This window comes from Sparus aurata, chromosome 3, assembly GCF_900880675.1.
Source record: "Sparus aurata chromosome 3, fSpaAur1.1, whole genome shotgun sequence".
In the NCBI taxonomy this organism is placed as follows: domain Eukaryota; kingdom Metazoa; phylum Chordata; class Actinopteri; order Spariformes; family Sparidae; genus Sparus; species Sparus aurata.
In genome coordinates this window covers 30,606,084-30,633,916 of record NC_044189.1, presented here as the reverse complement: position 1 = coordinate 30,633,916, position 27,833 = coordinate 30,606,084, and the positions used below count along the sequence as shown (strand labels likewise).

The 27,833-nt window shown below is 42.2% G+C and overlaps 4 protein-coding genes, 1 long non-coding RNA gene and 3 other non-coding genes across 11 annotated transcripts in view; 6 read left to right on the top strand and 2 right to left on the bottom strand.

The window, feature by feature from the left end:
• smad10a (SMAD family member 10a) overlaps positions 1–2,622 on the bottom strand; it is a 46,021-nt gene extending 43,399 nt beyond the window's left edge. The window contains exon 1 of one of the 4 annotated variants that reach the window (XM_030411226.1): positions 2,262–2,622. Coding sequence is in view for 3 of the 4 variants with exons in the window: in XM_030411224.1 (XP_030267084.1) it covers positions 2,262–2,265 (4 nt within the window). In the remaining variant the exon portion in view is untranslated. The remainder of the gene's footprint in view (positions 1–2,261) is intronic. The other 3 variants (XM_030411224.1, XM_030411223.1, XM_030411222.1) reach the window with 3 other exon arrangements.
• Positions 2,623–3,488: 866 nt separating this feature from the next.
• Positions 3,489–7,135, bottom strand: snapin (SNAP associated protein). Its single transcript, XM_030411221.1, has 4 exons — positions 6,840–7,135; positions 6,400–6,446; positions 6,124–6,242; positions 3,489–5,761 (listed from the first exon to the last, which is right to left on the bottom strand). The coding sequence occupies exons 1-4, from the start codon at positions 6,953–6,955 to the stop codon at positions 5,654–5,656; spliced, it is 390 nt and encodes a 129-aa protein (XP_030267081.1). The 5' UTR covers positions 6,956–7,135; the 3' UTR covers positions 3,489–5,653.
• Positions 7,046–12,031, top strand: chtopa (chromatin target of PRMT1a). Its single transcript, XM_030411220.1, has 6 exons — positions 7,046–7,295; positions 7,951–8,040; positions 9,162–9,312; positions 9,897–10,071; positions 10,754–10,900; positions 11,079–12,031. Exons 2-6 carry the CDS (start codon positions 7,976–7,978, stop codon positions 11,279–11,281), a joined length of 741 nt encoding a protein of 246 aa, XP_030267080.1. The 5' UTR covers positions 7,046–7,295; positions 7,951–7,975; the 3' UTR covers positions 11,282–12,031.
• A 1,371-nt stretch (positions 12,032–13,402) lies between these two features.
• LOC115578325 (uncharacterized) lies at positions 13,403–18,562 on the top strand. Its single transcript, XR_003983423.1, has 8 exons — positions 13,403–13,498; positions 14,519–14,592; positions 15,180–15,207; positions 15,387–15,434; positions 16,114–16,165; positions 16,751–16,809; positions 18,042–18,091; positions 18,346–18,562. It is a non-coding gene; the product is annotated as an uncharacterized LOC115578325 (long non-coding RNA).
• LOC115579601 (small nucleolar RNA SNORA8) lies at positions 15,689–15,825 on the top strand. The gene has a single exon (XR_003983693.1). It is a non-coding gene; the product is annotated as a small nucleolar RNA SNORA8 (small nucleolar RNA).
• On the top strand, positions 16,311–16,448 carry LOC115579602 (small nucleolar RNA SNORA8). The gene has a single exon (XR_003983694.1). It is a non-coding gene; the product is annotated as a small nucleolar RNA SNORA8 (small nucleolar RNA).
• On the top strand, positions 16,844–16,977 carry LOC115579607 (small nucleolar RNA SNORA18). Its single transcript, XR_003983699.1, has one exon. It is a non-coding gene; the product is annotated as a small nucleolar RNA SNORA18 (small nucleolar RNA).
• A 3,811-nt stretch (positions 18,563–22,373) lies between the features above and the next one.
• Positions 22,374–25,611, top strand: txnipa (thioredoxin interacting protein a). The gene is made up of 6 exons (XM_030411219.1): positions 22,374–22,774; positions 23,165–23,240; positions 23,344–23,491; positions 23,606–23,965; positions 24,058–24,360; positions 24,458–25,611. The coding sequence occupies exons 1-6, from the start codon at positions 22,519–22,521 to the stop codon at positions 24,503–24,505; spliced, it is 1,191 nt and encodes a 396-aa protein (XP_030267079.1). The 5' UTR covers positions 22,374–22,518; the 3' UTR covers positions 24,506–25,611.
• Positions 25,612–27,833: the final 2,222 nt, after the last annotated feature.

Below are 27,833 nucleotides of genomic sequence, written 5' to 3'. Positions count from 1 at the left end.
TATTATTAGGTATGTTTTGCAGTTCCGTTTCTCCTCTCTACGTCACCACCATCCGTGCCTCACCAGGAGAGGCATGGGTTTTATACGAAACACTCTATAACAATGACCACTGTTGGAATTTGGAGCTATTTAACACTTTTGGTAATACAATATCACTAACAGCTGATTTGGAATGAAACTTTCAAAATGGGAAATAAAGTCACTCAGTTCAGCTGGACTGATTGGCTGAAGTAATAGAAAATAATTAAAATGGAAATGTTTAAAAAATTCAGAAATTAAGTAAGAAACTTGTTGGAAGTTTTTTTTTCTGAAAATGTATTGAAGAAATTACCAGCTATAATTTTCAATACATTTGGAGGTAATAATTGTTGATATTCTGAGGGTAAAATTCAAAAGAACTGTCAAATGTTACTTGATACCGACTATTTAGCATGAAACCTTTAGACCTTCAAAATGAAGCAAGGCAACACAAACTGTATATAATCACAGTGGCCACATTTAATCATGAAGAATATGCCAGGTTCAATTTTCCTTTAATGTTCTTTGTCTTGATTTCAACTACTTATGAACTTTGTGTGTGGGGGACTGGGCTTCATTTACAAAATAAATAACAGCATCTTTGGATGCTGATCCAGTGTTGTATGTCAATATGCAGAAACTATAGGTATAACTATGGGTAACGAGTTTGCAAACAATAAATTAGAGCCTGACCGATATATGTGTCAGACAATATTATCAGCCTATTATACATATATCAGTATCAGCATATTTGTTGTTGGGGTAATGTGTAATAATTGCATTCTCAGTTGAGTTTTTACTCTTTCTATGTACTGATGTCATTTTGGACAATAAAGTTTGTTAAACTGTAATATATCCTGCCACCATTACAACTCTGTGTTTGTCACAAGGGTTTCATGACCATATATAAGAATATCAGATGATGTATCCATATTATATTTTTTTCACACCCTAATATCAGTTTAGGCCCCAAAGACCCAGTATGAACTGGGCTCTACAATTAATGGTTTAACCCATTAGTTGTTGAACAGATAATTATGTGCCTAATTACTAATGAAGTACCTAGAGCTATTAAATGAATGAGTTGAGTAGAACTGCAATTTTACTACTATCTATAATGAAGTTGAAACTGTAACGATAAATGAATACATCAATCAGTTTTCAACTTTTATATTAATCGACAACCATTTTAAGGTTAATCAGTTTGAGTATTTTTTTCAGGACAAAAAAAATTCTCTAATTCCAGCTTCTTGAATGTAAATATTTATCTGTGACAGTAAACTGATTAACTTTGGGTTGAGGACAAAACAATACATACAATACAAAGTACTTTAAAACTCTCCACAGCATGAGAATAAATGTAACTAATTACTTTGCAGCTCAACATACAGTTTACATATCCAACTCTGAATCTCCACATTTGAACATTTAAGATTTCTAAACAGTTTCAATAATGACATTTACATTTACAGCCAAACGCCCTTTACAGTGATCGACACATGCCCATGTTGAATCATGCCTCTACCACAGGTGAGATGTCTTGCATCACGGTCACCTGTTATAGCACGATAACTAAATGCAGCATGTAAGCAGCATCTGCAGACATTCACAGGTAACTGTTGCTATATACATCGCCCAAACAACACACACATACACACACAGAGACACACACCACACCTTCCGTTCATGTATCGTCTTAACACTGTTCATCATCATACAGGCCCAAAGCTCTACAGCCATCTGAATATCCGAGGGACTCCACACTTCACATGAAAACTTCCGTCAGTGATTTTGTCAGACAAAACTGACTATTAGCTCTCAGCCTGATAGAAGCTGAGCAGCCAGGCCATACATTCACCTCACTGACATCCCATGTTGGTTAACATGCGTCACCAAGTCTCAACATGTTGAGAAGCAGCTCACAGGAGCTCACGTTAAAACACAGCATTCATTCATATGAACACATTTCACCCGACTGCTTGAAGTTTAACGAATAGAAGGAAATGGGAAGGACAATGAGGAATAGCAGCGGAGGAAGCAGGAGACAGAGGTGGCTACAACATCGGTAACACTGACAGACCCACACAGCGGGAGAATATTTGTTGCGGATAAAGCAGGTTACACTGAGCAAAACACTTGAGCCAGCGGACATCCCCTCATTTATCCCCTCGGTTATCTGACTGCTTCAGTGCTGGCGAGAGAAGAGGAGAAACACGAGACAGAGCCATGTTGTTCGTACTTACACATCGGCCAGAGTGGAGAGAAGAACTTGCACTGAAAGACGCTGTGCTCTCCGACAATGCTTCAAGTGTGTAGTCAGATGTGTGTCCGTGTTGAGTGTGTTGCTCGTGCGTGCAGCAGCTGTGTGTGCGTGTGTGTGTTTGCGTGTGTTTCAGTAAAGTGTCTGATGTAACGGGCTGATGTTGGTCTGTTCAGCGCGAGCTCGATGTTTCTCACTTGTTTTATCCTTTTATCAGCCTCACTGTCTCCTCGTGCATCCTGTCCGTTCCTGTCCGCTCGCGCACGCCACAATAACAATAGAGGGGAGACGTTGTGCGCGTCGGTGTCTCGACATGCAGCAGCCAATAGGCGGTTAGGTCTCAAAGGGGTTGCCACTCTCGTCCAATCACATAGCGGTTCTCACAGAAGCGCTGCGAGCCAGGGTCTGTCTGGTTCGTCTAGATTGACAGGTCCGCGAGACTGTTTTTTTAAGGTGGCGCCGTTGAGATTAGCGCCCCCCACCCCCAACACACGCGCGCGCGCACTACAACTGTTGTTTAAGCAACAATGGCCTCTTCTATGGTCAGATTTAACGTGCTTAAGTAAACTATTACTGATGTGTTTTGTGAGCCTGAATCCGTGTAAAAGACTTCACATAAAGGACACACAGCCTCATCTACACATCTGCTAGCGTTCTGTTAAAACGTCTGTCATCTATAGTGACACTTTGATGTGAAATACACTTTCAAGAGGCTGAAGAGATCTCCTGAATAATTAGAAATAGGTTTGCACAAACTTGTGGAGCCCATACCAGGTTGAGTGCACACACACACACACACACACACACATTGTTTTCCCTTGAAATGTGAGGTCATGGTCCCCAGAGAGGTCTTATTTTATGTCATTTTTTCTTAATAATTTTCTAATGATTTCTCCAACTTGACAAATAAATTACTTAGGCCTATAGGTTAAACCAAACTGATGTTCCATGTGTGCACATCAAATACAGTTCAACATATGGGAAGGATTTATTTTACTAAAAAATATATATGAAAAAAGACTAGGTATTTATTTGTGTTTAAAGGAATGAGTGCTTTAAGCAAGTGACTGAAAATCAATAACTTTTATATGTGACTGACTTAACTAAAAGAATGTCATTTGTCTGCATTTTCAGCATTCATTTCTTTTAGCACCAGTCCCTGGACCTCACCACTTCTAAGGACCTAAAAAAAAGTGACACCTAGATGTTGTGGGTTGTAATAAAAACTTACAGTTTTGATTTAATTTCATCAGTATTTGTACAAGTGAGTAATTGCAGGAACAACTTAAGCATAAGCTCAAAATGAGATGAGAACATGACGACAAAATGTATATTTTATAAAAACTCATAAAGAACCAAGGAGTATCATACAGCAAGTGAGAAATGCAAGCATTATCATGGTATCACTGATCATTCCACACAGCAAGTCTCATGTTCTCAATACTGTGTTGAGTTGTGTTGGCAGAGCTGTACAGAGAATGCATGGGTACCCATAAATAAAGCTCTGATCCACAGATAGGGGTTTCACACTGGCACGGTTCTGGTTCTGGCACTGGTTCGGTTCTGGAGTCTCAGAACCTTGGTGCTGTCTGGCGAACCAGCCCGCTTTCACATCAGTTTAAGTGGAACCAAAGTGGGACTTCGTCATTCCGCATCACACAGGCGAGAGTAAACACAGCAACGGCAAAATGGCAGTCGTGTGGATTACGAGCTTTTGTTTTGTTACTGCAGCTATTTGCTCAGTTTTTTAAGTTTATTAATTATTTGGTCTGGCGTTCGGGTGAACCCAGCCTTGGCCATCTCTTCCAAAAGTTCGTTGTAAAGTTTGCTCTTTCTTGTGGAGGTCTCTAATTTCTCCTGGAATTCAGGTGATGCCCAAATCGCCACCAAACACTTAGTTTCTTCTGCCGACCACAGAGCATTTTTCTTCTCCATCGTCTTCTCTGCTTTCTTTCCTTCTCCTTCCTGCTTTCCTGCTCGACACGCCCACTGATGATGTCAAGGTTCCCAAGGAAAAACCAACTATTTTTAGGTTCCGCTGAGAACCGACTTTTCAGGTTCCAAACCAATTATTTTTTGAGTCTGAACGCACCGGCCGGTTCAAAGTTGCGCTCGGGAACCAGAACCGTGCCGGAGCCCTGCCAGTGAGAAACCTCTAGAGAGTTCAATGTGTCTGTGCTTTTTAATTAAAGTAAAAATAAGACCCACCAATACTCTTTGGGGCTGTTGCTCTGTCACTAGCTATACTGTGGTTTAAAGTTCAAGACAGGTTTAAACCTGGGTTGGCTGGTTCAAAGTTACATGAACACTGAAATTCCGTTGCTGTGTCCTCAGAAGATGAGGTTTAAACCGCAATTGTGGTTTAGTCTGAACCAGTTGCTGTGTCCTGTATAAATCAATCAAACTCCTGTAGAAGTCACTTAAACCTGGCATAGGGCTGGTTTAAACCAGGTTAAACTTGAACCTACTGCAGTATCACTTGTAATGTAATCTCATTTACTTGTATTGTCTAATGTATGACAATGTTGGAAACACTGAAAATAGATACACAGATAATAATAACAATAATTCCATGGATGCATTATGGCTCTTTCAATACATCCTAGCTCAGGGGGCTTTATGAGGTTATAGTTGTTGTTGTTGAGCTGTTCAGACCTGCAGCTGTGTTTAAACCTCCATAGGTTCTGTTTAGCTGGACCACTCTAAACCCCAGTTATGCTTGTCAGATGCTAAGTGACAGAATCACAGCTCCTTTAATTTTGACTTCATAGAGAGCTTTTCTGCTTAAATTTGTGAACAACCATTTTACAAAAACAGAGAGTAGAAGAAGGTATGAAGGTCGGCGGACATTTTAAAGACAGTGCATTAAACAATGCATCCATCAGTGAAACAGGGATGTCTTATTTTGGTCCACAAGATTACTCAGGCTTAGTGTTGGCATCTGTCCTGCATACTGAGTCACATTAGAGTTGAAGACGTTTTTTTAACATTGAGCATGTGTAGAATTATTTATCCTGTCTGGAGAATTAATGTAGACATTACTGAACAAACGCCCCTCAGAATTCAGTGACACTCACTCCACTTCACTCATATTATCTTTAGTTGATTTGTTTTGTCATCTGGTGATAGCGTAAAGCTGATTTTGTCATATATAGGATTAGACAATTTGTAGCAAGCTAATGCTGAGCAAATAGTGGCATGAATTTTTATTATGAAATACCATCTGACAAAGTAGTGCAAGACATCAGACAAACAGCTAACTAAAAGTCAAAGGAAGACTTATCCTCCTTGTGTAAAAGTGTTCTGTATTGATGTGTCTCTCCTGGCCAGGACAGTTCACAATGTTTGCTGTGCAAAGCAGGAGAAGGAGGCAGCTTAGGGTTTACTGGGTGAGCGGGAGGTGAATACTCCTGAAGCCTCCAGCATGGTCTTCCTTCGTGCCGTCTCCTTGGCCACATTGTGGTTGAGTCGCCTAAGACGTTCCTGGGGACAGAATATTAATGTTATGTTATTGCTTGTGTTGTTTAACCATCTGATAGCTTGTGTGTGTTTTTCATTTTTTTTTTTCCCCAACAACAATTTTTTGCAGCTTTATACACATTTCCATTTTTTGCAGCTTTATACTTCCTCTCTACTACATTAATTTGATAACTATAGTCAGACTTAGATTACTTAGTGTTATGAATTATGACATGTTACCAACCAGATAGTGTTGTGGGCAGAACATTGTGTGAGAGGATGTTGCATGAGAGCCAAAGAAGCAAATTTTTAATTTGTGTTATTTAATCTGCAATCTGACAGAAAGTGTTGGGGTTAGTCAGTGTACCAAAGGCGCCAACACTGACCTGAGCATTCTGCAGGATGTTGTTTACTAGAACTACTCTCCGTCTTGCATTCAGCAGCTTCTTTACATAAGGGTCCAGATCAAGAGCCACCTTCTGATGCTCATTTATCCTGCACAACTCTGTACAGAACGGTGCATTACAAGACACACAAAGATCAAATCAACAGCTAACAGCATAATGGACTACATAATTCAGTTGTTATTAGGAAAGCACATGCAGAGGCATTTTAATAGAAAATAACAATTCACATGAGTCAGGCATGAAATAGAATATTACCTGTGGCCAGGTTGTCGATATGTTCTCTTAATTCTACCTGGCTTTCTCTGCAAAGAATAAATTAATCACAATAAGGACAGATTGCAAAAAGAATACGCAACAACATATCAGTTAAAGCGCGAAACAGGTTTTGTGTTTATCGAACATTCATCACTCATCAGAATGACAGTCTTTCAGGTTCACACAACACACACATTACTCAGAGTAGCTGGAAAATCGAGGAACAAAAGACGTATTAATACTTGAAAGCATGTGAGGGCTTTAGGTTAATGAAACTTGTGGGTGAGCCGTCATACACATAGAAAAGTAACACTATAAATGTCGACCTACAGTGCACAGTCACGAGACAGTGTTGTAGATTGCTGGAGGTAGCTAGCACAGTGGACAGCGCCGTGACACCGAATAACATCAAGTTAAGATTCAAAAGGGTAACACATTACCTGACAGAGTGCACATGCAGATCGAGCTGCTGTATTGCTGGTTTTAGGAGGTCGACCAAACCTTCGGCAATAGCATCTTTACCCGAGGAAGTCTCCACTACAGCTGCTGCAGCCATTTTAGTAAACCATCAACACAGCCGGACCGGATGTGACGTCCTGTGCCGTTGAAGTCATAAGAACTTCTCCATTTTCTTCCCTAGAATAGTCAGTTTAGCTAGGAGCACCATTTTAGGGAAACGCGTCGCCAAGCACTGTCTCTGGCATATTAGCATTATTCTGAACACGACGCAACTCTGACTTAAGTTGGCTCATTTCTCTTACAGCGCTTAATTAGGAAACTAGCAAACAATAGGCTATATTCCGGTAGACGAACACAAGGACAACCCACACGGACTCACGGAGGTGGCTCTCGCTAGCTGCTAAAGCTAACTCTAGCTGGCCGACGCAACATTCACTGTAAGTAAACATTTCTGACAAAGATGATTATACTTTTCTGAAGCTTATTAAATAATTAAACACAAATAAGTACTTTGAGAGTTGACAGTGGGTCGCTGATGTAAGGCCTGTTAGAAGTTTAGGTTCGTTCAGCTAACTTGTTCCATAGTTATTTGTGAAAAGCGTAACCACCCTGTATACTTGATATCAAGCTGGCGTTCACTACATACCTAGATTAATATGTACTCCCAACGGGTTCAGCCATGTGTCATTCATTGTAACCACAAAGTCCTATCTAAATGATCTGAGAGCAGAGGAAGATGGCTGAAATGGAGGCTCGGATGATATATGGGCTGGCAGCTGTTGTGCATCTCACCTGACAAATTCCCATTTAGGTCTGTAAATAATTCTTGTTTGGAGATGTACATGAGCACTCCAAAGAGTATTAAAATCATTAGCGTTGACCTTGACAAAGGTTTCTTCATTTATTGTTAGCCATTAGTCGACGAGTCATTGCATATTTCTGTTATTTAGACAATTAAACATTTTTTTGGGCATCAGAAAATAGTTTGAGTACCAGGGTCTAGAAAGTTTATTATATGTTATAGGGGTAGACCAATTGATTCCGTTATTACAGCACGTTGACCTTTTTTTATTTTCTGTCCCATCTATCCAGGAGCCTGCACCCGAAGTCTTTCAAAATGAGCGCAGCCTCCTCGCAAAAAGTTGTCCTGAAAAGCACCACAAAAGTGTCCCTAAATGAGCGGTGAGGCGCCATGCACCCTGTCAGCAGTTAGAAACCAGATGCAAGGGCCAGCCTTGGCTGTGAAGGTTCTAGTGTTCCCTACGGAAGGCCACTGTTGGGGACCGGACCTGACATGGATACAGTTCTGACTGTCCCCAGTGTGTGCTCTGCTCACTCAATGTCGTTGGTCTTGTCAACGTTTGTTGATGCACCAGCAGAGTTGAATGCGGTTAGAACACTCACAAGAGGGGGCTCACCTGGACCAGATAACTTGTGTGAGCAGAGCACACATGTAGACAAGGGGAGAAGGTAGTGGTCAAACTTGGTAACCCTTGGTTAGTCTATGCTGGACCAGACCACTGTCTTACAAATGCCTTGGCACTCAGGCTCCCTGTTATGTACACAGTACAGTATACGCCTTTTTTTAAGGAGAGAGAAAGGCTTAAGCAGGGAGATGGGGAACCTCCTTATCCTCTCCGCCTCTCAGTAGTTCTCTCTCAAACCAATGGAAGTGAAGCACATGCTCCTTTTACCTTCCTGTCCTGTCATTGTCTCTATACTCTCTGCTCCAAGTCTATGAAAGACCAGACACCCAGTCCGAGCTTGGACGTGACAAAGGGCTCTGCTTCCCCCTCCCATCTCTCCTTCCCAGCCCGGAGTCACTCGGTGGTTTAACCACAAGTCACGGTCCATGCTGTAAGTGGCTGGGTGGCCAAGCACTCCTCATGTCCAAGGCCTCCACTGCTGCAGCAGGATGACACCCCACCCATTCAGCTGGAGGCCTGTAAGTGGCAAATTGTGCTCTTCTTCTGGCACATTCTCTCTGCTTCTGTCATTCATTCTCTTTGCACTCTGAGTTTCTTTTCTTTCTTAGTTTGCCTTTCTTCTTGTGCTTGTTTGAACACACGCTGAATTCAACTTTAATTGTCATATGATTGAGAGAGAGAAAATGAGTGCCAACAAGTCAAACATAAGTCTTACATGACAAAAGAGCCACCACAGTCTGTGTGGCCGCATCCATAATATGAGAAATGACTTGATGTGGAACCCTGCTTCCTCCTCCTCCTCCTCCTCCTCCTCCTCTGTATATCCCCTGTCCCCTTCTTTTACTTCCTCCCTCTTTTTCCCTCCCACCTCTAAAGCTTCACTAACATGCTGAAGAACAAGCAGCCCACTGCGGTAAGCATTCGAGCCACCATGCAACAGCAGCATTTGGCCAGTGCCCGGAATCGCCGGCTGGCCCAGCAGATGGAGAACCGGCCCTCAGTGCAAGCTGCTCTGAATCATAAACAGGTGAGGGCAAAGATCAGTTGAGCAACCAGTGAGAGGCTTACAGACCAGGCAATATGAGTCTTATTGTGAAGTACTGCAAACCGCATGGATTCACATTTTTGATCTTCACAATGAAAGAGTAATTTTAAAGAGAGCATTTTCGGCACAAAGGTTCATATGACCCCTGTTTGATGCCTAATCTGCACTGAAAGCTGCTGGTGAACATATTTAACAAATAGCGACTTAAGGCCCAGATATTTTTCTAAAAGTTAACTTTTACATGTTACTCTTATTTAAATTATAAAATATAATTTTAGATGCAACTATTGGTATGACTGAAGCATTGGCTGACATCGCATTGTGTTGCAGCAAAATTGAACCTGGTGCAACTTATTTGCTGAGCCCTTGAGTTGACACCATCGATGTGTCAATTAAACTAAAAGAGGACTACGTGTTTGAACACAGGGCTGCTGTCATCCGAACGCACCTGTAGGTCCTCCCTGAGCTCATGCACCCACCCAACTGTAGGATGACGTCAAGTCAGACTTGCCCAAATTGGTTTTCTGATTTTATTTTGTCATAATTACAATAATAACTTGTACCAGAGCCTGAAGCAGCGCCTTGGGAAGAGCAACATCCAGGCCAGGTTGGGCCGGCCTGTCGGGGTTCTGATGCGCGGAGGACCAGCTGGAGGAAGAGGAGGAATGCGGGGGATGACCAGGGGGGGACTCAGAGGACGAGCCAGAGGAGGTGCAATGAGAGGAGCTCTGTCCCTAAGAGGTTTGTGTCCACATCCTTACACAGTCTCCTCTTATTGCTATGTATACATCTTCGACTCCTCTCCTCAGGTCTTAAGCCCTAATAATTTGGTGAGGACGTTGGGCATCAAGCATTCCACAAAATGAGAAGTCCTTGCTTGGGAGATGTAATTTAAAGCAATGTCATTTAAATATGACTTGCTGCATCATCTGTCCATTGTTTGGCCATAATTTCTTATCAGTCAGATGTCACATTAATAATATCAAATGACATTAAGGAATGCAGTTAGAGCAGTGTAGAGCTGGTTTGAAGGTTTGATCTTCCTAAATAATTTATGCAACATATGAATATTAAAGGAACGCATGCTCCCACCATGGTTTTTATATTCCAGCTGTGTGGCACAGGTGCTGAACAGACTTAGGCAAAGGATGCCCCTGTGTATCCTCGCTCGCAGGAAAGCCTCCTGTTGCCTGATGAGTGTTTTTAGAATTGAGGCATCCTTCATTTCTGCATCTCCGGCAGGAGGACAGGCCACGAAGAGGCACAAGATGGAGACATGAGAAGAGCCGAGTGTCCCACCTGTGAATATGGCTTTGAGTCAGAACTGGGGCAGGGCTCTAGTCTTGTGGCTGTAGATTTTTCATCCCGTTTACAGTTTCTCCTGGGTTTGCCTTGAGTGACGACATTACTTTTTGTTGCACAGGGAAGAGAGTGTCTACAGGTGTCCCAATGCGAGGCCGTGGCTCAGCAGGCCGCCTGGCGATGCGTAGAGGAGGCCGCTTCCGTGGAGGAGCAGCTGGCAGAGGAAGTCCAATGTCCCGAGGAGCAGGACGAGGAGGGATAACCAGAGGTCAGGGGGTGTTTAATTTCTGTATTTTTTTTAAATTATTTTTTTTATTTGAAACAAGGGGATCGTTCTAACTTGAACTGAATTATCCTGAAAATGGACAGAACTGGCAAACTCAAACATGTTGAGTTGACTCTAGATCAGTGCTATCAAATCACCATTGCTGTGTTTTTATGGACAGGCCGTGGTGGACTGCGTGGTCGTGGTGGATTTCCCGGCCGAGGCGGTCGCGGCCGCGGCAGGGGCCGAGGTGTTGGCCGACCAGCTGTGACCCGTGAACAACTGGACAACCAGCTGGACGCCTACATGTCAAAGACCAAAGGTCATCTGGATGCTGAACTGGATGCTTACATGGCCCAGGCAGACCCAGACAGCATGGAGTGATACTGAAGAACTTAAACGCAGAAGCACATAGAGTCACTGCACAACTGTACAGCTGAACTCACACAGAGTATAGTGTATTGTACACCAGATAGATGTGCTGAGAAATTCTTAATAATTTAAAAGAGTGGTGACAGTCAAGGAACAGCAGGAGATCAAGCTGTCACCTGAAAGTGCTTTGACCACTACTCAATTCTGCATCAAGCTCCTCCTGCAAAACCCTTTTTAGCTTTGGAAGAACTGAGCGAAGGGGTCTTTTTTAAATATTGATGAACCCTGCTGTCAGTAGACTTCTATATTTTTTTTTTATGTTGAATTTTTTTTATATATGACCTGAACAACACGTACACACATATCTGTAATGGCTTAAAAGTGGTCAGTGATGGAGATGTTGTGTTAACTTTCTGTTGAAGTCAAGTTTGAATTCCATCTTTTTTTAAACTTTTGTTTTAGGTTAGCTTTTAGTGTTGGTGTGCTCAGACCTTTTGGAATTCTTTTATTGACTTACCTTTGAAACATTTGCAATGCAAAACTTTCATAAATTATTTGTTAAAAGAATGTAAGGAAACCGTTTTTAAGCCAAGTATCCATTTCTTTGTTTTGTATTTAAAAGATGTAGTACATTGAAGTTTTTTGTTCCTCTGTATCTTCCACCTGTCAGCACTATGAAGTGGAGATCTACCAATCTTAACTTGTACTTGAGAGCATTTGTATGACATTACCAAAAGGAAGTAAAATACATTTTAATTAAAATGTAATTGTTCATGTCCTTTATTGTGTCATCGTAGGAATTTAAATGCACTTGTGTAATTGTACTTCATTACATTTAAACAGATTTCCTCAAGCACTGTACTAAAGAAAGTACTGTTTTTAGGTACTGGTACTTCACATTAGTAATTCCATACTCTGCTACATCATACTTTCAAGTATTTTTTTTTTTCTTTTGTTATATTATAATTTAATAATTAAATTGGCCACTGATAAGTCAAACAAGAACAGCTAAAATTTGATCTTTCTTAGATGGATAGACAATGGCTTCAGTTTAGGTTGAAACTGGATTAGGCCAATGTGGTTCCCAACCTGTGAACTCTTTAAAGCAAAGGGTGGCGATAAAGCAAAACAATGTTTATGACTCCATCAATTGCCTATGTCCACAGGTGAAGAGCGATAGATTTGTATTCCTTTATTTCAATCATTTTTGTGGTCTTTAAGCATAAGGAAAAAACAGAATTTGTATGCATTAAATGATTCGTCAGTTTACTGTCTTGGAGTTAAAGAAATCAAGTGTTCTGGGGGTTCCTGGGAATCTGCGATATGCTACAGTAACCATCTCGCCCTTCTCTAATCCATAAAGCAACGAGTTACAATTTAAGACTGACACAGATGATTAACCTTGCCTCAAATGCAGAATGAGTTTGTCTACTCGTCGTCTGAGTTGAGTCAGTGTGTTTTACTGCGACTGAACTTAACAAGTATTACTGTAAATGTAGGTTTTAGACACCAGTGTGGCACCGTTCCCTAAATCACCTGGTTTCGTGGGTTTTGGTCCCTCACATGACGGCAATATCATTGTTACAACTGTTGGTACTGACCCCGAAACCTGCTGATAAGTTGGCAAAGACCCAATGTTGTGTACATCATCCACAGAGAGGAGGATAGCCGCAGGGCCTTGAGGCAGGTTTATGCAGCCATGTTTAGAGGCTAAGTAAGTGGTGCCTCTAGGCATGTAAATGCATTTATTTTTTCATTTCAGATTAATTTAAGGGGAGGAATAGGGAAAGTACGCTAGGAGTCGTGGAGAGCATAGATCAGGTTAAGTTACCCTTCATAAGGAAACAGATGGCATCCACACCGGATTGTATTTATAATAGATTATTAATTCAGTTTGAGGAAAGCGAGAAAAGAATTGGTTGAAAGTTCCGCCTCTTTTTGACAGTTCGTCTCGAACAAAAATATTGCATGATCCGTATAAACGTGTAGGAAAGTTAACACCCAGTTACACCCACTGGTCATTCAATGACTAACGGATTTTGCGCTCAGCTCGTAACTTTTCTCTACGTTAATGGAATTTCCGAGTTTACCTTGAACGCAGAACTAAGTGTCAAAAAGCAGTTTCAACTGACGTAACACACCCTATAAATTACTTTGTGGCACGCAACGCGGGTCTCTTCAGACGCTTGTCTGTTCTTAGGTAGACGGGACGGAGAACACTCACAGCGGGTAACTATACATTTTATGGATTTACCAGAATCCCAGCCCACATGACACAGAGCTGTACATTCGACCACAGTGGACTTATATATGTCATTTATTAGCCATTTGAATCGTGACTTCCTCACATTTTTGGATCCCACGTTGCTTCATCAAGCATGGAACATAGCTGCTAACTAGCTTCATGCTAAAATGGCTACCGATTTCTCTTGTGTCTATGTAAATTGCTACGCAGCTAACCAAGTTAACGACGGTATTTGAAGGCCTTGAGCTGACTATCGTAACAAAGACGACAGGATAATGACTGCCGGCTCAGGGACAAGGCTCACATCAGGAGATTTAAGCAAAACGCAGCAGGAAAATCAGTCGTGGGGTTAACGGCACCCAAACCCACTGCGTCACCTTTTTGTTGGGTGGACTAGCTCCAGATCCAGGATCTTTGCATGACTGCTTACACCGATAAACAGTCATTTTAACGAAATGAGTTTCAGACACTTTTGTAGTTCTGACGAGTCAAAGTCCTCGAGTCGCAACCAACAGCGCGGCAAGAGTAGGCCCCATCGTCAGTCGACACATCAGTCCTGATGTTCTGACAACATTTTGTCCTGTCTGTTAACACTTATCTAAGCAATTGATGAGAATAGGCGCATCAGAGCCGCAGTGGAATATTTCACGCCTCGCTGCATCTGAAACGTTTACACAGAGGGGGAGGATGCATTGAATTGGCGCAGGATCCCGGCACTCAAAGAGCAGTGTGAATGGGACTAGTGTGTGAAGGACATGTTGCCGTTGGTCTCTTCTTGCACTACAGGGCCACCCTGCTGATTGAGTGGGGTTGTCCTGCGCAGTGGGCTAATCCCAGGACAGCGGTGGCTAGAGAACATCGGGTTTTGCTTTCACCTCTGCACTGTTGGTTGCTGAATGGTGACAATGAGGCCTGGCACATACACCCCTTTTGAATGCTGGTTTAGAGAAATCACAAAATGCCCTGAAAACCTTTTCATCATGATAACACCCCCTTTTTTTCAGGATTTCCCCTTTTATTGCTGATTATAATGAGGAGAAACTATCCTTTGGTCTGTGCAGCAGCTCTGAGACATGAGGTCAGTATTTGGTGTTATGTGTAGTCCTTTGAAGAAACAAACCTTTGGTCCTAGCATTGCTTCATTGAAACTTGCAATAGCTGTTTGTTCGTATTCAGCCAAAGTAATTTCATTATCATGCTAAGACTCTGGTGTTCTGTTGTCTGCTACTTCAGAGTAATCATCAGTACCATCTTTAGTTTCCACCTGCTGTCTCAGTTCCTGTACATGATCCCATTTTTTTGTCAAGTAGGCATTCTCAATGTTGGCCTGTTTTTATTTAAATGCAGGTTATGTGTTTTTGTGTTGTCACACATGCTTGACCAATCACATGTGACATTACTGAATATGGATTTATTTTCAAGTGGATCCACAGTACATTTCATGTGGGAGAGGCAACAGACCATGCTCTCCTTGTTTGTTGGCCCAGTGTGAGCTCAGGTCCTGTCAGGTGGGCTATAGAGTTCATACAGTGCCCAGAGCAATTATTCTCTTGCAACCCACTGCTGTAAACAATGCAGTAGTGTTACTTATGAGAACTGACAGCTCTTAACTATGGCAAGTTAATGCTTAAGGGCAGTGCATTAAAACTATCCTGTCTGTGGCAGGTGCCGGAGGGAATTTCGGGCCAGCTGGGTGAGTTCTATTACAGATTATATTCATTGGTGATCAAGTGTTATGATGATTGGCTAAATATGTTCAACTGCTCTGAAGTGTGAGTGACAGCTGCCTCTCTGAACTTGATGCTGTGCCACTAACTGAAAATGATGATGCTTCTGGAAATGCATTCTCATCTTTTATTCTGCCCCCTGTAGGTTTCCTAACTGTCCTGACGTTCAGCACTGATCCAACATGATGTACCGGTAAGTACCTCCCCACCTACACTGGAAAACGAAAGATTGATGGTGTAAATTGACAGAGGTGGTACTGGGAGGAAAACAAACATGTTGCATATAAAATCTGTAGGATGTGCAGGACAGTGGGTGCGGTGTTTCTACATGTGCTGTGCTAGCCTGGTGGCCTGCCACTTTTTACGCAAAATAGATTTCCACCAGGAAACAACTTTTCTAGGGGAACTGGACCCTGCAGTGGATGACAAATGGTAGTACTCAATGATGGCACTGTGTGGTATCTGCAGCCAGTTGCTCATCAGCTGGTTTGTTCAAAAGTCAGTGCTAGACAAACTCAACATTGGCACCGTTGGTCTCCAATGCTGCCTGTGCCTGGAGTCCTGGTATATTTGTTGAAACACATGCCTCATTAGAAAATCATGTTAATTGTCTATCTGCCACAAAGCCGTATCATTTAACCAGGTTTCGTATTTGCTTTAGTGTTGACTGAGTGAGGGTGCACTGGTCAAAGTAATTTGTTTTGTTTTAATAGGAAAAAGGTAAGTGGTAACAAAACTAATGCATACAATGAGAAATGCCTGTTTTGTGTAAGTGAATATGAAATCATTTATATGAAGGTAGTGGGTTTCACTGCTGCTTCTTATGCTTCTGATCCTCTGTGAACAGATTTTCACTCTCCTGTGGTCTTCAGGTTTCTGCTGCAGCATAGGATGGTGTCCTTATCACAAGCTCCAGCAACAAAGGTGAGTGGAAAAAGTAGTGAGAAGTGCCCAGGACTATCCTTTTAACTGTTATAACCTTTTTAACTCTTGTGAACTTGAGTGGCTGTAAGCAGGTTTGTGTTTTACAATGCCAGTATCTTTTCAATGACTGAATGTACACAATGATGGCACTGTGTGGTATCTGCAGCCAGTTGTTCATCTTCTGGTTTGTTCAAAAGTAAGTGCTAGACAAACTCAACATTGGCACTGTTGGTCTCCATGCTGCCTGTGCCTGGAGTCCTGGTATATTTGTTGAAACACACTCTTGGCATTAGTCTACAGGGGTCAGGCCTTGGGACTGACCGTTTTCTTCTTTTTTTTTTTTTGTCACACAGCTACCGACTCTATGAGCAGCTTGTAAAGATCAAGTTGCAAAAGTTGTACAAACTAGAACTGGTGTCTTGTGTGTTTTATTTTTTTATTTTTTTTTTTATTTTTTTGTCTTTGGCTCACTATTAGTTTGAGAAGCTGGAGCCTATCCAAATGGTTTGATTGGTGGTTCACTTGTAAAATGTACGCAGTCATGGTCAACCATCCTATTTATTTTAATGTTAATTTCTCCCTCAGGTTTCCTCCGCAGCAGAGATGTCCTCCTTATCTCAGACTCCAGCAGAGATTCAATGATGGTAAGTGAACTGAAAGTAGTTGATGGTAGTTGGTGTTGAGGCCTATCCCGACAGACCTTTTACTGTAGGGTCATGTCGTTGGAAATGCCTCAGACAGTAAATCTGTAGTTTCGCTTTACCCACACGTTCACTGCCATGAGCCTTGTGGGATATAACTGCAGAACACATGAGTAGTGAAGTGACTGTACTGACAGTTGTAGTGACTGTCACCATGTGGAGGTCAGGCGGTACGTTTACATGTACAGCTTGGCTGGATTACAGCCATAGTTCAACTATGCTACTCAGACAACTGCAATTGTCCAAGCATACATGCGTGTGAGAAAATCAAATTATTGGCCGGAGCATGTCATACTCCCGTACGATAGGTGGCGCTGTACCCATTTTAACTAGTGGTAACAGACACCTCTGGCTGACCACTTTATATCACCAGCAACAACAAACTCTGCCTCGGCATTCGAGAAAGATGGTGTACGAAGCTTCATCTTTGTACATTTCGTATATGGTGTACATGATTATGACACAAACTAGATGCATAATGGCGCTCTTGCTTGCGGTTATTTTGGAGGCAAGACGCCGCCGTCCTTCTACTTACGGCTCACTGCCCCGGGAAAAAATTCTCGAGCCTGAGCAAGAACGCAAAATCCGACTCCAATCTGATAGAACGTATACATGCAGGAGTAATGTGACTGTCAATCGAATAATCTAGGTCTTTTAATCCGACTGAGATCCGATTTTAGTCAGACTGAGCTGTATACATGCATCTTAAAAATCCGATCATAGTCGGACTAACACACTAATTCGGTTTTCTCGAGTGTAATGTGGGTTTGATAAATGGGAATATAATATCAGCCACAGGGCCCTTGCTGTAGCGCTTTTGTTCAATCCAAATTTGAGTAATTTCTTTTGTAAGAAAACTAGTCTTGTAAAAGATCAATGATGCAAAAACAATGTGTATACTGTATGTCTGAAGCTTTACAGTTCCAGTCAGACAACACTTTTTTTAAAATCTGGAAACTGTTTTTGCACGCATTGAAAATAAGCGCTTTATATAAAATATTTTCAATGAAGACACAGGATTGTTCTTTTCCTTGTCAATAGGTGGAAGAAAACATGAATTGGAAAGATGCTAAACCTGAGCTTTTGCAAAGATTGAGGGGACAAAATGTGTGATTTTGATCATGTGAGATGAGTGAATGAGTTGGGATTTAATTAAACTATTTTTCTTTTTTTAGAATCCTGAGCCGCCCTGGAGAAACAAAAGGAGTGTCTGCAGCCTTTCATTGTAAGTAACGTCTGTTCGACTGAAGTGGTGTGGGGGTTTGGTCATATACCAAGGCTTCCAGGATTCTCCGTTCCTGACTTGCTGTGGAATTGACCAGAAAACAAAAACCATCCCAGTGGGCTTCTGCAGCAACCTGCTGAGAAGATCTGCTGTGAACATGACCTGTTTCTGATGTTTTTTTTTGTTTTTTATGAGAAACTGGTAGATAAAACTAACCTTTAATTTAACAGCAGACGCCCTGTTCCTCTTTTCAGAAGTGGCAGATGGATGGCAGCCCTCAGTGACGGCTCAGAGCATAGCTGGCAGCACTTGGATCTGCAGTCACACTCTGGAATAAAATGAATCGCACTGCTACTTTTTACAAAACTTGTTGAAAGTGAGTTAACCATCTGTATACCTGTCTGCCTCATGCTGTGTTCACTGTGGCAACACATTTCCTTGTAAATGGACAATAAATATATCTGAATCGGATGTCTTCTCTTCCTATAGTGTACTCAAATGATCAGTAACTTTTAAATCCTCTCATGAAAATTAAGTTTCCCCTTTAATGGCATGTAGAACAGACTTGGGCTTGTTTGTACAGATTCCTGCTGCAGCAGTGTCTAAAAGGGTTTAAAGAGGAATTATGGCAGTTCCATGTTCTGTCTACCTGCTTTTGCTGCCCTCAGTAAGCTGCTGTAAAACTAGCATTTATTCTTTCCAAGCCTGGTTTGACTTGAAGGTCCTGTATCCCTGCTGCATTAAGTCATGGATGTAGAACAAGTTGGTATTACTCAGGAAGTATTGTCAGCATATTGGTGGAAAGACTTGTACATTTGGGAATCACTCATTGAAACAAAAGCCAATACATAACAGCTCTTATTTGATGTACCCTTAAGCTTATGGCATGTCCCAGACTAACAGGAGCTACCTATTTCCTCCACTAGAGGCCACAATTAACAAGAGCAAAGGCACAGGCCCCTGTTGAGTTCAGGTCTTTGTGCCCTTTAATGGAAATGTCTTGTGACTGTCTTTTCTGCCCAAACAGCACAACACAATGTTCCCTCATGTTTAAGTCAGCATTTTGAATCTGAGATGTGAGACTCGGTGTGTGTAGTTGATCTGTCTGTGTGGTTGGTTTGTGTTCATTTGGTGCCTTGTTATCCTTTAGCAATTTTCCCCAGTTGTGTCGGTCTTTACTTCCTGACTGTTTGGGGCTTGGCTTTGGTTTCCGTGCATTACGTTGTGCGCGAGTGATTGATCCTCAGAAACTGGATCTAGGTATTTGAGATGAGTATTCCTTTAAGGTTTTTACAATGGAAAATTCTAGGAATAGCATTATGGTGTCTATATAAAAGGTAGGTTCGCAGAAGGGAGCAATGCAGTGTTATCAGATTCATTATGGCAGCTATTCCAAGCCTTCAGCAGCAACAGATGGCTGTGGGTTACATGACACCACGTGTGTGTGTCGTGAGCTGCACTACAAAGGAAACTGATTAGGAAGTAAACATTTTGGATCATGGCTATACATAGAATTAAATCTGTCATGGACACAAACAGTTTTGTGCTGTGTCTCAACTCAGGGTCTGCATCCTTCGGGGGCCGCATTTGAAGTCCATTTACAGCGCAGCGCGAAGGCTGTCCCAATTCAAAGGCTCCTCCAAATGCAGCCTTCCTTTCCCTCTTTTTAGAGGATGCATTGCTACCACCCTTCGTGGCCTCATATCCAAAGATTCTTTGCGTGCCTGAAAAAGAGAGAAATTGGCGACATTGTGTGGCGTAGATAGTCACTTTCGCGGGCCTGGGCAGCAGGAATTGTGACATAAGGGTAAAACATCTGGTGACGCAACCAGGAAATGCTCCAAAGGCTAGACCGTCCCATTTAAGAACAGCCGACAAGGTTAACAAGGTCTCTCCGAAGGACTCGCCTTCAAAGACCACAAAGGCCGAGTCCTCCAGAGGATGCAGATCCTGAATTGAGACACAGCATTGGTGTGTGTGTGAGTGTGTGTTCGTTCAGTCAGTCGGTCACATTCCTCTGGAATGAATGGGACAACATTGTCATTTCAACATGTTCTGCATGTGTTTGTTGTGCTGCAATCCCAATAATACCATCCATAACAAACACTATGAAAGAATGTAAGAATATTTTGGTCATAACATTACCTTCAAACATTATCTGTAATAAAACAACATTCTGTCATTCTGTCAGCTGCTGTTTCTGGGGTTGTGAGTGAACTGTCAAGCTCAACTCTGAGCTCCTGCATGTGAAGACTCATGTGCTTTTTCTATCATGCAATGGTAGGAGAAGCAAGTAATAAAGAAGGGGAGCCCCCAGGTTGGGAACTGCTGTCCAAAGGTAAACAGAATCCTGGAAAGGTTTAGCTTCTGAGAATAATCTGTTCCTATGTGGACTATGTGATACAGTCAAATTATCCTCGACAGCTCGACACTTATCATTTAACAGTGCTTGTCACTATTATATATTTAGAAGTGAAGACATAGATATGATTACTTCAAAATGAAGCATGAACAGCCGATTTCAGTTTAATTGTTTTCAATAAATTGCTTACTCAAATTTTTTTGTGTGTCACTCCCATTTCTTCTTTTTGCATTTTGATACTCTACTTAGAACCTTTTTAAGATCCAACAGTGCAAAATGTAAATTCTTGCAATTTTTCAACTGGTCTTAAAATTTTGATCAGGAGTGTATATATATATAAAATGAACAGTAGCTGCAGTAAACAGTGCAAAATGGTTGAAAGTGCAAATGGATGTGCAAATAGAGGTAGAAATTGTCCATTTTCTATTATCTCGTCTTCCCTGCCTTTACTGAGAGCTGTTATACAGTCTGATGGCGAGGGGGGCGAAAGAGTTTTTGAGTCTGTTGGTGGAGCTGGACTGACTCAAAAACTCTTTCGTCCTTAAGGTGAGCATCTTTTCTTATTCTGTTCTAGTCAATATCTTTTTATCCCGCATTTAGGCAGTGCCTTAAGTAGGCCTATAATATAGTGAACTTTTAATCGTCTGTGATCGTCTGTGTAAATCCATAAACATAACTTCCTTGTAGTGTAGGGGCTAACAAGTCGCCTTCCACTTATTCAACGTGCTTAAATATGAGTCATATTTCAGAAGAGTGTCCATTTGTGCTTGTTAAGCTAACTGCTTGTTAATGAGAGATAATAATCAAATCTGACAGCTGTCTGTGTCGGCTGTTTATCTTGCCACAAATCTTAAACTTCTTCCATATTAAGTTTACTGTGACTTTGCTGTTGTACACATTGCTGTTCTACCAACATCCACAGTAGCAGTCACAGTAGTCATTTCTTGGTTTTGTCACATTTTTAGATGTGTAGCATGCATTTCTAGTTTGCACTTGCCCTCCAATAAATAGCCTACTAACAAACCAGTGTTTTATTGCTTTTTAAGAATATCAGCTGAATTGCATGTCTTCCAAACCTCAGTATTATGATAATGTGAATAATGTTGACAATCATTTGTTGACACAAAAGAAATGGCAATTGCATATCACTCACAGCTACACAGGATACACAGCTAGTAGTTAGCTTTCTGTAAGTACTTTGTTTACTTATTTTAAGTTAATCTACATATTGTGTTATTAAGGCCTGAAAAAAAATGTTGGCGCACGCACATACTGCCCTTTTCTGGCTTTGAGCCCCTGCCCCTGTGCACGTCCCTGCACAGAATGATTAATGAACATACGTTCAGATCCCACTGCCCTCAGGTTAACATGCCCACCATGAACCACACTCCAGGTCCCCAGGTCAACTCATCATCAACCGTCATCTTGTTACAATTTGTGTCATCTTTCTACTGTCAAATCTCTAATAAACATGCCTGCACACACATCAATGACACATTTGTTATAAATGTGTTTGTTGTAGTCCTACTGAAAACTTTATAATAGTTTATTCTATATTTTCTGTGTTTTGTATACTATGTACACATTTCCAGTCCCACCACACTGAAGGACTGATGCGTCTCAGCATTAAAAGGTAATAAGAACACGCCTCAGTGATTAATTAAATACACCAACCTGTCCCTGTCTGACTCTGTCTTCATGTGTTTACTACAAATGTTCTGAGTCTGTCCACCTTCAACTTCCTGTACACCCATCTGCTGAGCACGCTCTATATTCCCCCAGCCACGCGGTGTCCACGCGTCGCTTTCGAGCACTGATTGGCTAGAGCTGACACAAACAAAGGTTTTCTACCAATGGGAGCCGTGTGCATGCGCTGAGCCATGCTGTTCACTCTGGCTGCACATGCTGAGGAGAGGCTGCTCATATAAAAACTGAGGGGCTTCCTTTGTTTACAGCATACACAGGTGGAGGATCGAACGTTTGACAGCGGCCCATCGTCCGTCCAGAAGTTTAACACGTCCAGTCTCACTTCTTTTTTCTTTGTGGGATATACTAAAGAAGCAACATGGTGGCTATGGCGAAGAAAGTGAAAACCTTCCAAATAATCCTTTCGGATCCCTGCAAGACCTTTTACTGCGGCGGGGACAAGGTGTCAGGCAGGGTAGAGGTGGAGGTGAACGAGGTGACGCGTGTGTCCGCGGTGAAGGTTCGGGCTCTGGGCTGCGCTAAGGTGGAGTACGCTAAAGGCAAGCAGCGGTGCCGACAGGAGGCTGAGTACCTCCGATATGAAGAGGTGCTGCGGCTGGACGAGCAGCCCACAGGTACGGACCTTTACCTCTTCACTCCCTGCTGTCACAGAGCACCACATCTAACGTAACACTGTTAACAACGTAGCACGACTGTGGTACATTTATCAGTGTAGCCTCAGTGAATTGGCAGTCAGTAATAACACTTGGTTTGGTGGTCTGACTTAACGAAGGACAATTTGAGTGGTTTACTGAGAATCATGTGGGAGATGGACTAGCAGGAGCTGACCTTTCCCCTTGTTCCAGTCCGGACCATCACTCTACTTGTGTTTCCCATGATCAGTCAAACAGCTGTAAATGTTGTCTAGACAAGACACATGAGTCAGACCTAGTACAGGCAGCTATGATCGCTTCAGGTATGAATTCATAAGTGGAACTTAATTTTATTTAACTTTCTCTTTCCAGACTCTGATGGGTCAGTCGTCTTGAGGCCTGGCAACAAATACCAGTACACATTTGGATTTGAGCTGCCCCAGCATGGGTAAGGCACTGTTTGTTAATTCAGTCATCCTCTGTGGATGTATAGTACTTTGTACTTAATAGAATACTTTTTGTTTCAATTCTCATCACACATGTTCTCACAGGCAGCTTGTGTCAACATATAAGGGGAAGTTTGGCTATGTCCACTACTATGTGAAGGCCCTGATGGAGAGACCACAACAGCCCATCCTCGAGTGCAAGAAAGCCTTCGAGGTGGAGGAGCCTCTGGATGTCAACACTCCAGATCTGCTGGTGAGTTTACTAACACTGAACAAGAGGACTGATTATATGGGCATTTTTTATTTTTCTCAATTGAAGTATGACATCTCTGGATGTTTTGATTCTTACCCTTCTGCGTCTCCACAGACACCCACCGGTGGCATGAAGGAGAAGAAAGTCACCTGCATGTTCATTCCTGATGGCCAGGTTTCACTGAATGCAAAAATTGACCGCCGTGGATTCTGCGAGGGTGAAGACATCTGCATCAATGCAAAGTTTGAGAATACCTGTTCCCGCATAGTGGTGCCCAAGGCCGCCATCATCGCCAAACACACCTACCAAGCCAACGGGCGCACCAAGATCTTCCGCCAGAAGCTGTCCTCGGTGCGTGGAAACCACATCATCTCAGGCATGTGTGATGCCTGGCAGGGAAAAACCATCAGGGTTCCAAAGATCAAACCGTCTATGCTGGGCTGCAACATCATCCGTGTGGAGTATGCTCTGATGGTAAGCCTTATGTGTTGTAGCCACGGTGCCACAGATTTTTGGTTGTTTTTGAGAATTGAGTGTTAATGGTATGTTCATGGTTCTCCCGCCAGATTTACATTCACATTCCTGGAAGTGAGAAGCTTATCCTGGAGCTGCCTCTGGTTATTGGGACTGCTGGCCTGGGCAGCCGTAGCAACAGCGTGAGCAGCCAGGAGGGTTCGGTTAGCAACGCCTCCCAGAGCTGGGTGTCCCTCAGGATGCCCTCTGAGCCTCCCAGCTATTGCGACGTCACCCGTGACTGCCGCCTGGACCAGCCCCTCACGCCGCTCCTGGACGACTTCGACGGCGACGACAGCCCCATCTTCATGAATGTCCCAGCCTTCACATTCCCACCACCTCCGGCATACAATGAGGTAGGTTTTAGTTTGCGGAATTGACACATTCTGTCCATGAAATGAATGAAATGAACTTTGCTTAGCAGGCTAATGAACAAAACTATACTTTTTTCAGGCTGATGAGGAGTACAATGGCAATGCTCGCATGCTGCCAGTCTGCTGAAGGCCAGCCGGGACTCTAGAACTGTGGTCCAGCTCTTAGGGACCATTCATCTAAGGCACTTGAAAAAGAGCCGAAAGTCCAAACTCCAGACAAGATGAGTTGACTGGAGAAGTAAACCCAGGACTGTGGAGATTAACAGAACAACGCTTGCCTGTTCAGTCCCCATGCTTCATCACCTATGCTGATCCTGAGTCTTCCTCCTGGTACTCTTCAGGTCGTGGGCTGGAGGTTGGGCCACGGAGCCTGTGGTGTGCTACATGTCTGAATAAGCTGTCCTTTTCAGAGACTTCAACTGTCAGGGTCTCACTGTCCATTCAAAGCCACTTTATGACTTTGTTATTGGGGCCAAGCTTTGTTTGAGTCAGCCCCCAGCCTGCTGTCACATCTTTGCCTTGTAGGGGTTTGTTCTTCCCTCATGATGCTTTGTCATTCCAGTTAAACCCTGTGTTTTAAGGGATCTTACTAGAGGAACCATCCTTTTTTCTTTAGTCCAGTCAGGTTGTGTTGTCAGGAATATTGTTGCCTTTGAGAATTACAGAATGTAAAATAATCTTCCTGTGATGCTGATACAGCCTCATGCAACATCCATATTTCCTTATGTACCAGTGTTTGTGGTTTTTCCTTTATGTTATTGCACTTTTTGACTAATGCATTTTGCTCAATTACTCCCTACAAGAGTTTCTGTTTGTTATTCTTTGTTAGAACAATGTTTGTGAGAGTGAATTACCTGTAAGTAATACACTCTAAAGTTTGAATAACTTCACACTCGATTTCCAAATCACAGTTAAGTGAATGGCTGTCATTTTGCTACACAGCAAGTGCCAAACATGATCCATACAACATAAACACTCCAGTATCAAGAGGCGCACCTTATGTGAGGATAATCATTGTGTCTGATGTGCAGTTGTCCCAGACAACATTTCACTGAGAGGTCTCCACTGTGGAGGTTTCATTACTGCTGTTCTTTCAGGGCACAAAGAAAATCACTGTTAAAGACTGATTTGTTAGAAAAAATGTTTGCAATGCATCCTTGATACTTAGAACAAGTATATTTTTTGTATGAAACCCCATGGGTTACTTTTTTTATTAAAGCAATGTTGAAAATACCCAGTGTGTCTGCTTTTACTCAGGTTTCATCTTAGCCATTGAGTTCTGGTCAGATGATAAAAGTTCTTGTTTAGCTTTCTCTACAAGACCAGCGAGGTTTGTGGATGAGGCAGACGGTCCTCAGCACAACCAGGATTCTTTAGAGGGTCCTTTCATTTTCTGAATCATTATCATATTGTGGCCTTAACCCATGTTTAGCCCGTGCTCCTGCTGACGGCCATAGAGGCCTGAACACATTGACCACTGTGGTTGTTTTTCTACAGAACCGACACAGTCAAGACGTCTGTGTCTGTCTATTGATGGAGCAGCCACTGTAGCAACTCAGCTCAAATTACAACAAAACATTTTTCATTTCCCTCTTGTGGTATCTAGCCATGTAGATACTTTATTTTAATGTATGTGTCTGAGATTTGCTGGGTTAGGGTAGGGTTAGGGTTAAGCTATATGATATTCCAGTAAGTATCTACTTCATAGACACTTTTAATAGGGTCCATTTCTGCAGTGGAAAGCAGTTCCAGTAAAAACTGTCAAATGTTTGTGTTTGCAGTACTTTTAGAAGAAAAAAGTAAATTAGGACCTTCTGCAGTTCACTTAGCGTCATCTATGTTCAGACTGGTCTTATTTCCAATAGTGAATAGGTTGTAGCTGATTGAGATGTTCATGAGAATAAGCTGTCCTTCAGGATCTACGTGGTCTTGAAAACAAAGGACTCTTCATGTATTGGAATGCATAAGCCTCTACATAATTCAGAATATCTCAGGTCGTACAAATGAGTGAAATTTAAAATGCCAATGCATTAACCATAAAAAATGTGACTGAAAGAATATAAGAGACAAGAGCATCACATTTTCCCACGCCCTGACCCAGACAGCCCCCTTGCATCCTTATCCATAACCCTCACCCAGTCACATCATAAACTGGGGTGTTCCTTGCTAACTGTGTCCTTTAAGTCAAGAAAACAACATTGTTTTTAAATGAATGGGGGGCTTTCCATCTACAGACTATTAGTCACTAGCAGTTGTTAGGCCAGTTAGCAGCAGAGCTCCAAGCAGAGCAGTCATTAACTAACAAAACTGCTGTGGGTAATGAGTTGGTTTGGACAATGTGCGTGACAGCATTTGAGAAACCACCATGCACCCAGACCACCAGAGTTTAATCATAGTATGGCTTTCTTTTTTTTTTCTTCATGGTTGAAATTATAAGCAAATTAGATTGTTGTTAGTATTCCTGGAAGACAGTTCGCATGTTCTTCAAAATACATTGCTAATTTAGATTGGGGCAAGTATTGTTCTTTTGAAATATGAGTGATTAATACCAGTTTAGAATGATTTGTCATCAGGATTGCTAACTTAATTTTTGATTGTTGGAGCACAATGGGAGGATGCACAGTGTTGGCCTCTAACACACACCAGTGGTAGGACTGAACCATTTGGAGTCAGGGCCCACACTGTAGAAGAGTTGGTGACTGAAAATCCAGCTAGTTCTCCTGCTGTGGAATGTGAAGCCAGAGGCCTGTGCAGGATTGTTTTCTCTTTCAAAGCATGCTCTCTGCTTCGCACTGCTGACGTCTGGTAACTGCTGAGAGCAACAGATAAGAAAACTGTTTATCTTTGAGTCGCTCTGCGACAGGGCTGTAACACCAGGCCGGTCTCTTCACTGTAGGAGGCTGGAGCTCTGCTTCACAGCCCAACAATGGCCAGGAGAAAAGTTACTCATGGTCTTCAGAAACCATGGAGTTTACTAAGCACAGTCCTGTTTCCTCAGAAGACGAACCCAGGAAAAAAGATGCATTGGTAACACTTTATAATAACCATCATTGATAAATGGTACATGTATAGTTTATTAAAATTTAGTAAATAGCTATTTCACTGTTGGCCCATGAAACGTTTTATAAACCAAGAGGGTTCAAAACATCACCTGCAACACAATGGTCATAATCAGTGACATGCTGAGCTGCCGTGTAGAGAAAGAACAAACATAAGGTGTGTCTACTGTTAATGTCCACCAGCAGCATGGTGTCCTGTTTCCTCAAGTGTTATGACCATTGCAAGTTTGTTACTACAAAGAAGATACATACTGTACTGCATATACTGTATACATACTGTGCGGTAAATACAGTAAATATACTGTCTACATACTGTACTGCATATACTGTATACATACAGTGCTGTATATACAGTAAATATACTGTCTACATACTGTACTGCATATACTGTATACA